The sequence below is a fragment of the Oncorhynchus tshawytscha genome, linkage group LG30 (genome assembly GCF_018296145.1).
Source record: "Oncorhynchus tshawytscha isolate Ot180627B linkage group LG30, Otsh_v2.0, whole genome shotgun sequence".
Classification (NCBI taxonomy): Eukaryota; Metazoa; Chordata; class Actinopteri; order Salmoniformes; family Salmonidae; genus Oncorhynchus; species Oncorhynchus tshawytscha.
Window position 1 is genome coordinate 25,220,497 of NC_056458.1, and position 13,043 is coordinate 25,233,539.

The 13,043-nt window shown below is 43.1% G+C and overlaps 1 protein-coding gene across 6 annotated transcripts in view; it reads left to right on the plus strand.

The window, feature by feature from the left end:
* Positions 1 to 13,043, plus strand: part of LOC112229108 (homeobox protein cut-like 1) — a 227,154-nt gene that overhangs the window by 187,047 nt on the left and 27,064 nt on the right. For all 6 annotated transcript variants that reach the window (XM_042309689.1, XM_042309690.1, XM_042309694.1 and 3 more), the window contains one exon: positions 603 to 762. In XM_042309689.1, the coding sequence (XP_042165623.1) occupies positions 603 to 762 (160 nt within the window). The remainder of the gene's footprint in view (positions 1 to 602; positions 763 to 13,043) is intronic.

A 13,043-nucleotide genomic window follows, 5' to 3' on the forward strand; every position in this document is an offset into this window, starting at 1 on the left:
TTTCCTGAATGAATCCATTCATACACATGTAAAAAGATTTGTGTGAAGCGGTCACTATTAACATCACACAATATATGTGGTCCTCTAAGCTTCAGTACAGTACAGAGGGCCCCCGATCCTACACTGGCCAGCAGTTGTCACATCCATTTAGACACATCTAAGCCTTTCTCTCTTAGCAGTCAGCTAGTTAATGGCATCACACAGTGATGTAGCATTGGGCCACCAACCAGGATTCCACCAACAAAAACTGTTACACACCCTCTTTGGTACAAACTAAAGCAGACGGTGTAGTGATGTACTGTACAGATCTCAGGGGTTTGAAGGAAAAACTGCATGATCTCTGTGTATTTGCATGTGTGTTTGTACTTGTCTATGTCTTGTACTTGTCCATACTGTACAGTATGGACTATTGTTTTTGTTTGCTTACAGTAGCTAATATCAGTCTTCATGCTGGCATGCATTCTGTGCAGTGTAATTATACATTGGAATGTTATTTTACTGTGATTGAGCTCAGGTATATTTAATTATTTATTGGCTGATGTGTCTGTGTTCTGTGCGTGTGTGTGCATGTCTGTTTGTCAATGCGTGTGTACGTGTTACAGGTGCTGGGCCTGTCTCAGGGTAGTGTTAGCGACATGCTGTCCAGGCCCAAGCCCTGGAGTAAGCTGACCCAGAAGGGCCGGGAGCCCTTTATCCGTATGCAGCTATGGCTCAATGGAGAGCTGGGCCAGAACGTCCTGCCCTTACAGGGCCAGCCACAAGGTAAACACACACACCAGACGCACACACACTGATAGAAAGTACTGCACCTTCATTACAATGTACAAGTACACACACACAGAAACAAATACACACTATTGCTGAGTGAATAACCAAAATGTTTTTTAAACAACTAATTGACCGATGTTGGTTCAATTATTTTAATTTAATTTCGTTTTAAAAAATTCTGTGACCTCAATGCGCAGTTTCTATTGAGATAAATCAGATCAAGCCCTAACTGTGTGATGTATCACACAATATATGTGTAACCTCCAAACGAGCTTCAATGCCATACAACACTCCTTCCGTGGCCTCCAACTGCTCTTAAACGCTAGTAAAACCAAATGCATGCTTTTCAACCGTTCGCTGCCTGCACCCGCACGCCTGACCAGCATCACCACCCTGGATGGTTCCGACCTTGAATATGTGGACATCTATAAGTACTTAGGTGTCTGGCTAGACTGTAAACTCTCCTTCCAGACTCATATCAAACATCTCCAATCGAAAATCAAATCAAGAATCGTCTTTCTATTCCGCAACAAAGCCTCCTTCACTCACGCCGCCAAACTTACCCTAGTAAAACTGACTATCCTACCGATCCTCGACTTCGGCGATGTCATCGACAAAATTGCTTCCAACACTCTATTCAGCAAACTGGATGCAGTTTATCACAGTGCCATCCGTTTTGTCACTAAAGCACCTTATACCACCCACCACTGCGTCTTGTATGCTCTAGTCGGCTGGCCCTCGCTACATATTCGTTGCCAGACCCACTGGCTCCAGGTCATCTACAAGTCCATGCTAGGTAAAGCTCCGCCTTATCTCAGTTCACTGGTCACGATGGCAACACCCATCCGTAGCACGCGCTCCAGCAGGTGTATCTCACTGATCATCCCTAAAGCCAACACCTCATTTGGCCGCCTTTCGTTCCAGTTCTCTGCTGCCTGTGACTGGAACGAATTGCAAAAATCGCTGAAGTTGGAGACTTTTATCTCCCTCACCAACTTCAAACATCTGCTGTCTGAGCAGTTAACCGATCGCTGCAGCTGTACATAGTCTATCGGTAAATAGCCCACCCATTTTTACCTACCTCATCCCCATACTGTTTTTATTTATTTACTTTTCTGCTCTTTTGCACACCAATATCTCTACCTGTACATGACCATCTGATCATTTATCACTCCAGTGTTATTAATCTGCAAAATTGTAATTATTTGCCTACCTCCTCATGCCTTTTGCACACAATGTATATAGACTCCCCTTTTTTTTCTACTGTGTTATTGACTTGTTAATTGTTTACTCCATGTGTAACTCTGTGTTGTCTGTTCACACTGCTATGCTTTATCTTGGCCAGGTCGCAGTTGCAAATGAGAACTTGTTCTCAACTAGCCTACCTGGTTAAATAAAGTTGAAATAAAAAAATATATTTAAAAAATGTAGTAGGGATTTGTAGTTTAACAGGCCAATATTCTACATAGTTTAGCGGTCTGTGTAGTTTTTCGGTCTGTGTGGGGCCGACAAGGAGAGAAGAGACAGAAGAATGTGTGATCAAGAGGGAAAGAGAGCAGTTACTTCGAGATGGCTCTACCTAAAAATACATGATCTAAGTGATTGATAGTTGGTATTCAGCAGTCATAAAAGTATGCCTTATTTACTTTGAAGAACTATTAAAATAGTGATTTTGTCAGACAGCATTGACAGCAGCTCTATAGAGATGAGATGATGACTTGGAATGAAATTATAAAGTCATCAAATAAAACAAATGTAATATACACAACAACTTAAATATTTTATTAAAGTAATGTGAATAAATGATAGTTGATAAGCAGTAACGGGCAGTCACTACCATCATGGGACTTTTATTAATTGTTTTCTTCTGTGTTACAGCATTCAACCCGCGCAGTGCATTCATGTTTTAATTTTTATATCAAAATCGAAAACCATGTTTATTTTTTAATGATCTACCCGAAACGACCTCAAAAATCACTAAACGCTCAGCACTTACACACACACCCACAAACACAAACAGAACATGCTGCTTACAGGGCCAACCAGGTATATAGTAATGGAGGACTGGATACTATAGCCTCACACACACAATATCGCTGATCAAATCCTTCTCAGAAAGGAATAGATGTTTTGACCACAAAGGAACATAGACTGAGCATTGTCGTCTTCATTGACAGTGAGCATATGCTTCCATGCATGTGTGTGTCTGCATTCATGCGCTCATACATGCATCCACCTACAAGTGTGTGTGTCCATGTCCCAGTGTGTGATCTGATTGATGGCCACTGAGAACAGGTAGAGGCTCTGTCCTTGCCCAGGGATTAAATTGTCCCCGGCTACAGTCCTTGTATTGAAATGAAACATTTTCCAGGTTTTTATTCCGTTTCTCGAGAGTTGGGCCAGTGGTGTGTGTGAACCTGTCCGTCAGGTCTCTCCCACAGTCCTCCGTCTGTATCTGCCTCCTGACCCCACCATCACACACACATACTGTACACACACATAGCTTTATTTTCATGTAATTTCAGGACTTTTTGGGGAGTAAGAATGTTTGACCATTAAAAATCCTATTATTTTCTCTAACCCTTACCCCTAATGTTAACCTTAACCCAAAACCCTAAACATAACCCTTAAGCTTAAAATAGCATTTGAACAAATTCAGGACATAAAAAAAGTCCTGACTTTTCAAAAAAGTTATTGTTTTCCTACCTTATCAGGACATTCGGGTGAATTCAAATCAAAATCTAACTTTATTTGTCACATGCGCCGAATACTTACTTATAAGCCCTTAACCAACGAATTTTAAGAAAATATTTACTAAATAAACTACAGTAAAAAAAAAAAGTATTTTTTTTTAGGACATTGAGGTCCTGATACGGTAGGACAACAAGTACACACAAGCACACACATATACTGTGAACACACACCACACATATAGTATACCAGATCCTCTCTGAACACTCTGTTGCCTTTCTAACTCTTAATCTGTCCTTGTTCCCAGTCTCAATTGCTACACGAACAACTGTCCCGGGAGCCGTTATCTGATTTAGTCCACAATGGTTAAAGGTGCTACACATATTACTTTTTTCAATTTCCATAATATATCTACAGTAATAGTGGAATGATAGTGTTTCACAATGTAGCTTACCCGCCAGTTTTGTAGTTGGCTGTGGTAATCAAACTATTGCGGCATCTGTAGTCAAAATGGGAAAGCTTTCACTTTGTGTCTGTGTTATCTAGTGGAAATCAGAAGTTCTCGGTGTAGCACCTTTTAAGGTTTGGACTGGGTCAGTAATAGCTGATCCCAAGGCTATTTTTCAGGAAAGATGCCTCTTACTCACTCTCTCAAACAAGCCTAAAACACAACATATTTTTAAAACGCAATAAATAATTTCAGGTAGATTCAATAAACCGTCTCATTTGATACAATATTGAAAGGGCTAGTTTATTTATTATTTATTTTTTATTTTACCTTTATTTAACTAGGCAAGTCAGTTAAGAACAACTTCTTATTTTCAATGACGGCCTAGGAACAGTAGGTTAACTGCCTTGTTCAGGGGCAGAACAACAGATTTATGCTTAGCACAAGTGCTTAGCAACACCATTGAAATCAAAGGCCCGTGGTCTCCACTCATTTCTCATTAGCCAAAGCGTGATAAGGTACACGCCAGGGTAAGGGGGTTTATGGTTAACACCTCCACGCCGTCCCGCAATCTACCCTATCTGAGCATGTGCAGACTGGTCGGAGCCGAAGCTACTGCAGGGATGCTAATTATGGATAGCTAATTAAAGACCAGGCGTTAGGGAGGTGATGACTGCAGAAAGACATCCAGGAAGACCCAAGGACATTGTTGTTGCCTGCCACTGTGTTGATGTTGTCATGAATTAAGATACAGGCTAATCAAATTTGGGGCCTCATTTGTGCCTGGCCCGAGGAAGATCAATTAAAATGGCAGGGTTTTTAAAGAAGATAATGAGTTTTTTTTATGCAAATACATTTTGGTTCGAAGTGGCCTTAGAACTGGGTTAGGAGACAATTAAGCAAATGTGTTGTAAGTGTTGGTTAAGATTAGAGGTCGACCGATTATGATTTTTCAACGCCGATACTGATTATTGGAGGACCAAAAAAGCCGATGTCGATTAATCGGACAATTTTATTGTTTTATTTGTAATAATGACAATTACAACAATACTGAATGAGCACTTATTTTAACTTAATATAATACATCAATAAAATCAATTTAGCCTCGAATAAATAATGAAACATGTTCAATTTGGTTTAAATAATGCAAAAACAAAGTGTTGGAGAAGAAAGTAAAAGTGCAATATGTGCCATGTAAGAAAGCTAACGTTTAAGTTCCTTGCTCAGAACATGAGAACATATGAAAGCTGGTGGTTCCTTTTAACATGAGTCTTTAATATTCCCAGGTAAGACATTGTAGGTTGTAGTTATTATAGGAATTATAGGACTATTTCTCTCTCTACGATTTGTATTTCATATACCTTTGACTATTGGATGTTCTTATAGGCACTTTAGTATTGCCAGTGTAACAGTATAGCTTCCGTCCCTCTCCTCGCCCCTACCTGGGCTCGAACCAGGAACACATCGACAACAGCCACCCTCGCATTACCCATGCAGAGCAAGGGGAATAACCACTCCAAGTCTCAGAGCAGGTGACGTTTGAAACGCTATTAGCGATCATCCCCCTAGCTAGCCATTTCACATCGGTTACACCAGCCTAATCTCGGGAGTTGATAGGCTTGAAGTCATAAACAGCGCAATGCTTGAAGCACAGGGAAGAGCTGCTGGCAAAACGCACGAAAGTGCTGTTTGAATGAATGCCTACGAGCCTGCTGGTGCCTACCATCGCTCAGTCAGACTGCTCTATCAAATCATAGACTTAATTATAACATAATAACACACAGAAATACGAGCCTTAGGTTATTAATATGGTCGAATCCAGAAACTATCATTTCGAAAACAAAACGTTTATTCTTTCAGTGAAATACGGAACCATTCCGTATTTTATCTAACGGATGGCATCCCTAAGTCTAAATATTCCTGTTACATTGCACAACCTTCAATGTTATGTCATAATTACGTAAAATTCTGGCAAATTAGTTCGAAATGAGCCAGGCGGCCCAAACTGTTGTGTATATACCCTGAATCTGTGTGCAATGAACGCAAGAGAAGTGACACAATTTTACCTGGTTAATAATTGCCTGCTAGCCTGGATTTCTTTTAGCTAAATATGCAGGTTTAAAAACTATATACTTCTGTGTATTGATTTTAAGAAAGGCATGGATGTTTATGGTTAGGTACACGTTGGAGCAACGACAGTCCTTTTTCGCGAATGCGCACCGCATCGATTATATGCAACGCAGGACACACTAGATAAACTAGTAATATCATCAACCATGTGTAGTTAACTAGTGATTATGATTGATAGATTGATTGTTTTTTATAAGATAAGTTTAATGCTAGCTAGCAACTTACCTTGGCTTCTTACTGCTTTCGCGTAACAGGCAGGCTCCTCTTGAGGCAGGTGGTTAGAGCGTTGGACTAGTTAACCGTAAGGTTGCAAGATTGAATCCCTGAGCTGACAAGGTAAAAATTTGTCGTTCTGCCCCTGAACAAGGCAGTTAACCCACTGTTCCTAGGCCGTCATTGAATGTGTTCTTAACTGACTTGCCTAGTTAAATGAAGGTATTAAAAAAAATTCCGATTAATTGGTCGACCTCTAGTTATTAAGATGGGAAACTGATATTTTTGCTGATGAAACATTCAGGATTCAGTGTAGTGGGCAAAGTTCCCCTCATAAAGGATGTTGTATTTGAAGATTTCACTAATTTGTGTCAACCCCTTTCCTTCATTTGAAATGTCTGCATTTGAAAACCCTTCCTATTCAATATCCAAGCCTCTGTTGAACATTTTCTCGACTGTTGCTGTTTTGTGTGGCCGGTTACCTCAGGCAATCTTCCAGACAACTAGTAGAGACAGTGAGACTACTATCCCAGAATGCTGCAGTACCCATTGTGTCAGAGTGGATCTGGAGTCGTCATGGCAGCTTTCTGCTGAGCCACACAGTGATCCACTCCACATGATGGAGAGCAAAGGCAACACGGACATGTCACAAACTTAGCAAGCCTTGTGTTTGTATTGTGTGTGTGTGTCTGGTCACGTTCTGTGGAAAAACACATCATAGTCACATTGACAATCGACGGCAAATGGTCTTTATGCTCGTCGGACTAAACCTGACTTAATTTGCAACCATCTTAAAAAAAGATGCAATACTCACCACCACCAATATACAGAAACCATACCTTACACTGATACATCTATAGATGCACAACATCTATAGATGTATATAGATGTATATAGATACTCATAAATCTACTATGCACCACTAGCATGTACACACTTTATACATGCTGAATCTGGTAAAGGTTGATCTTTTATAGAGCTGGTCCTCGGCAGTGCTAGCTAACCTGGTGCCAGCTCATTTGCTGTGATGATGAAGTGGCACCAGAGGATAGTCAGCCTCACCTCTTAATGAGCATCTAATGTGAGGGAGCGCCATGCCCTGTTTACAGAGCTGTCACACCTTCTAGACGAGAGGAGGATCCTCGATAACACACAGGCCAAGGGGGGCAGTGGGAGATAAGGTGGGGGGGTTGTGTTGCTCTCTCTCCCGGGGGCCTCCCGGAGCTGTTGTAATCAATTACAGCGTCAGAACACTGATATATGATAATTACTATGAGAAAGCCCCCCTCCCTTCCCTCATCTACACTCTCCTCCTCCCAGACAGCCCCCTCCCTCTCGCAGACACACTCATACACATTCATACACTTGTGCACACACACACCTACACAGCCCCTCTGCTTTGCTGGGCCACATCACCCCCCACTTCTTACACATATACACACACACACACACACACACACACTCCTTTGGATAATTAATATGCAAATAATCAGCCGATGGTATGCTAAATAGGAGCAGGGCCTGTTTGGGGAGCAGAGCCATGATGAATTACATTTACTGGCTGTCTTACATTAAGACAGCCATTTCTCCATCATTTTCACTGTAAATTATCCACGGCAATGTATAGATTACAGACACGACTTTCGGACCGAAGAGGGAGATCGGGAACACTGGGTGAGTGAGAGAGAAAGAGGATCGAAAATGAATGGCTTTTAAAATGGGCCGTAGCTTAGAAAGAAATGTAAACGTCAGCTTGCCTGTCTGCTTAATCCAGGGCTGGCCAGAGAATTTAAAAGTACATGATGTTCTTGGGATGGGGTTTAATGGGACACTTGTTAGATATGGAGCAGGGCAGGCAGACAGACAGGGGGGGGGCTTTCTTGAAACATGCACACACACATATACACTGATGTGATTCTGTCACACACTCTCACCAACAGATACACACACATCATTCACATTTTTACTCACACTCGCACATGAACACGCATATTTTGTCTATCTTTCTATCTCACACACAAATACACACGCACACTTTTAGGCAGTCACGGCAGCAGGGGCCAAAGTGTGTTTAAAAAGGTCCATTTGGTGGATTATATGAATAGCCGGTGTAATGGACCAGGCTTTAGAAGCTCACATGACATTGTCCCAATCTGTGTTTCTGTGCCCTGGCTGAGGGGAGACCACACTGCCCTGTGAAATAGGACAGCCCAGATGGACGGAAGAAAAAGTGATGGAAAGAGAGACCGCTTCAGCCAGTGTTTGTTTTCGTAATCCAAAAGTCTTCTCAGGAATGCTAATGGAATGGACTGAAAATAATGTAAAAGCCCCCTCTAAAAGCTGTGAAAAATCATCAAAAGCTTTCAAAACCAACACAAGGCCACATTGTGTTAATTTGTGCCTCATTGTAGGAGACATGTTCATGTGTGTCACTGTATGCTCTTCACCCAGCACAGTATAACATCCTCACTGCCCCTCATTAGAACACACAACAGTTAGCCCTGCTATAAGTAACGCTCCCCAGGGATGTCTGTGGAAGCTACATACAGAGTACACACCCTCCATGTGCCTCTCAGAATGTGCGTGTGCATGTGAAGAGTGTTCCCTGCTCCCTCTGTCTCAGCTCATCCTTTCCCCTCAGTGCTAACATGCCCTCTCCGTCAGGAACACGGATACAATGGGATGGGAAATATGGAGTATACCGATGCCAGCTTTAACACACAGATTAACCAAGGGCCATATGACTAACATGCTGCATGTTCAGCGTCAAGGCTTTCTTCCCAAATGCTTCATCTGTATATCGGAATGTTGAGTGTTAGTTTTGGGTGAAATTGAATGCCACATTTGCATATGCAAATGTGTATATATATATCTAGTGTAGATATACATTGGTATTTAAATTGGTGCCACTGTATTTTTGGAACAAAAAGCCTTGAAGTCACGCCCTGACCCAGTTGAACTGGGCCAGTCTTGGAGTAGTATTTATCTAAAAGCCTTGACCCAGTTGAACTGGGCCAGTCTTGGAGTAGTATTTATCTAAAAGCCTTGACCCAGTTGAACTGGGCCAGTCTTGGAGTAGTATTTATCTAAAAGCCTTGAAGTCACGCCCTGACCCAGTTGAACTGGGCCAGTCTTGGAGTAGTATTTATCTAAAAGCCTTGAAGTCACGCCCTGACCCAGTTGAACTGGGCCAGTCTTGGAGTAGTATTTATCTAAAAGCCTTGACCCAGTTGAACTGGGCCAGTCTTGGAGTAGTATTTATCTAAAAGCCTTGACCCAGTTGAACTGGGCCAGTCTTGGAGTAGTATTTATCTAAAAGCCTTGACCCAGTTGAACTGGGCCAGTCTTGGAGTAGTATTTATCTAAAAGCCTTGAAGTCACGCCCTGACCCAGTTGAACTGGGCCAGTCTTGGAGTAGTATTTATCTAAAAGACTTGACCCAGTTGAACTGGGCCAGTCTTGGAGTAGTATTTATCTAAAAGCCTTGAAGTCACGCTCTGACCCAGTTGAACTGGGCCAGTCTTGGAGTAGTATTTATCTAAAAGCCTTGAAGTCACGCCCTGTCTTGCAGTAGTATTTATCTAAAAGCCTTGAAGTCACACCCTGACCCAGTTGAACTGGGCCAGTCTTGGAGTAGTATTTATCTAAAAGCCTTGAGTTGAGTCACTTGGAGTAGTATTTATCTAAAAGCCTGACCCAGTCTGAACTGGGCCAGTCTTGGAGTAGTATTTATCTAAAAGCCTTGAAGTCACGCTCTGACCCAGTTGAACTGGGCCAGTCTTGGAGTAGTATTTATCTAAAAGCCTTGAAGTCACGCCCTGACCCAGTTGAACTGGGCCAGTCTTGGAGTAGTATTTATCTAAAAGCCTTGAAGTCATGCCCTGTCTTGCAGTAGTATTTATCTAAAAGCCTTGAAGTCACGCCCTGACCCAGTTGAACTGGGCCAGTCTTGGAGTAGTATTTATCTAAAAGCCTTGAAGTCACGCCCTGTCTTGCAGTAGTATTTATCTAAAAGCCTTGAAGTCACGCCCTGACCCAGTTGAACTGGGACAGTCTTGGAGTAGTATTTATCTAAAAGCCTTGAAGTCACGCCCTGACCCAGTTGAACTGGGCCAGTCTTGGAGTAGTATTTATCTAAAAGCCTTGACCCAGTTGAACTGGGCCAGTCTTGGAGTAGTATTTATCTAAAAGCCTTGAAGTCATGCCCTGACCCAGTTGAACTGGGCCAGTCTTGGAGTAGTATTTATCTAAAAGCCTTGAAGTCACGCTCTGACCCAGTTGAACTGGGCCAGTCTTGGAGTAGTATTTATCTAAAAGCCTTGAAGTCATGCTCTGACCCAGTTGAACTGGGCCAGTCTTGGAGTAGTATTTATCTAAAAGCCTTGAAGTCACGCCCTGACCCAGTTGAACTGGGCCAGTCTTAAAAGAGTAGTATTTATATTTATCTAAAAGCCTTGACCCAGTTGAACTGGGCCAGTCTTGGAGTAGTATTTATCTAAAAGCCTTGAAGTCACTGGGCCAGTCTTGCAGTAGTATTTATCTAAAAGCTTTGAAGTATTTATCTAAAAGCACGCCCCTGACCACGCCTGACCCAGTTGAACTGGGCCAGTCTTGGAGTAGTATTTATCTAAAAGCCTTGACCCAGTTGAACTGGGCCAGTCTTGGAGTAGTATTTATCTAAAAGCCTTGAAGTCACGCTCTGACCCAGTTGAACTGGGCCAGTCTTGGAGTAGTATTTATCTAAAAGCCTTGAAGTCACGCCCTGACCCAGTTGAACTGGGCCAGTCTTGGAGTAGTATTTATCTAAAAGCCTTGACCCAGTTGAACTGGGCCAGTCTTGGAGTAGTATTTATCTAAAAGCCTTGAAGTCACGCCCTGTCTTGCAGTAGTATTTATCTAAAAGCCTTGAAGTCACGCCCTGACCCAGTTGAACTGGGACAGTCTTGGAGTAGTATTTATCTAAAAGCCTTGAAGTCACGCTCTGACCCAGTTGAACTGGGCCAGTCTTGGAGTAGTATTTATCTAAAAGCCTTGAAGTCACGCCCTGACCCAGTTGAACTGGGCCAGTCTTGTAGTAGTATTTATCTAAAAGCCAGTGAAAGCTGTTTTAGACCCTTTTAGCATCACCGCTGTCAGAGTTAAAGCAGCAAGCAGCTGTACATCAAGATGCAGCGCACTCTCTGTCTCTGTCTCTCTCTGTCCTCTGGCGTCAAGCAAAACAGAGTGCCCTGCAAGGAAAACACAAAACTTTGCCTCCTCCCTCTTTCATCTCCTCTCTTCCTCCCTCATTTTCTCCTTCCTTTCCTCAGTGCAATGTCCCTCTGGGCCGGTGACATGGCTGGGCTGTGGGTTGCTGGAACCATGTCACAGGACAACCTCTCATGTGGAGAACCCCACCCTTTTTTCGTCTCCAACTCCCCCTCCCTCCCCTGCCCCCTCGCGCCATGCCGCCAGTTAAAATGTCACCAGTCGGGTGAGCGAGCCGGGCAGGAGATGCAAGCTGACTGCCTCCCCCCTGCACACACACACACACTCCCCCTCAGCTGTTTCCCCCAGCACGGCAGGGAGGTGATCACTAGTGACGGCTCCCCTCGGCTGCTCACTTTAGGGCCGCAGCCAGCCACACACACACACACACACACACAGAAAAATACACAACTCATGCACAAAGCCTCAAACACACTCACACACATGCACACACAGGGTTGGCAGAGAGAGGGAAGGAGGGATAGTGGAGGGAGAGAGAGAGCAGGAGCTTCATCTGGAGCCTCTGACTCCTTAATGTCATAGGGACTCATCAAAACAAGTGACTTGTTTTTCCAGACTTCAGAAATCATTTTAGCAAAAAACTGAAGACACTGTCTGTAGTTATACAGTGTTGAGAATGGACAGGGTAGTTCTGTGTTGGGTATTTACTCTTTTGGTCATATTAGATTAGGTTTTTAAGAGCTGCATGTCAGTTGCAGTTTGGCCATTATTTATCTGTCGAAGTTGAAGGTATGAGTATTTCAACACTGTTCAACACACAAACTGTCACGCCCTGACCTTAGAGAGACGTTTTATTTCTCTATTTGGTGAGGTCAGGGTGTGATGTGGGGTGGGCATTCTATGTTTTGTATTTCTTTGTGTTTGGCCGAGTGTGGTTCCCAATCAGAGGCAGCTGTCTATCGTTGTCTCTGATTGGGAATCATACTTACGTAGCCTTTTTTTTCCCATCTATGTTGTGGGATCGTGTTTTTGTACAGCTCTTGTAGCCTACGGAACGGTACGTTCGTTTTGGTTTCACTTTGTTATTTTGTTGCTGGTTCTCATTTAAATAAATTTGATGACCACAAATTACGCTGCACCTTGGTCTCCTTCAAACAACGCACGTTACACAAACACCAATCACTCCCCTGTCCCACACAGACCTACAAACATATACACACCATTCCACCTCCAATGTCCCATCTGTCCTTCACACACACACACCATGTCATGTCCCGCAACTGTCCCTCACACATAACCCCCTTCTCTGTTCCATCCTTGTACACCACACACACTCTCTCCCCTTCCTGATTCAGAGGGATTGGGTTAAATACGGAAGACTCATTTCAGTTGAATGCATTCAGTTGTACAACTGACTAGGTATCCCCCTTTCCTTTTCCCTTCCCTCAAACACATACACCCTCCCATGGCCAGATCCGTAGTGATGGGGAGACCTTGGATTCCATCAGCCCCCCTTCCTTCCATGCTGGCCTTCCTCCTGGCCTCGGCTGGGGAAGACTGATGAGTTGGCCCTCCTCTGCTGGCA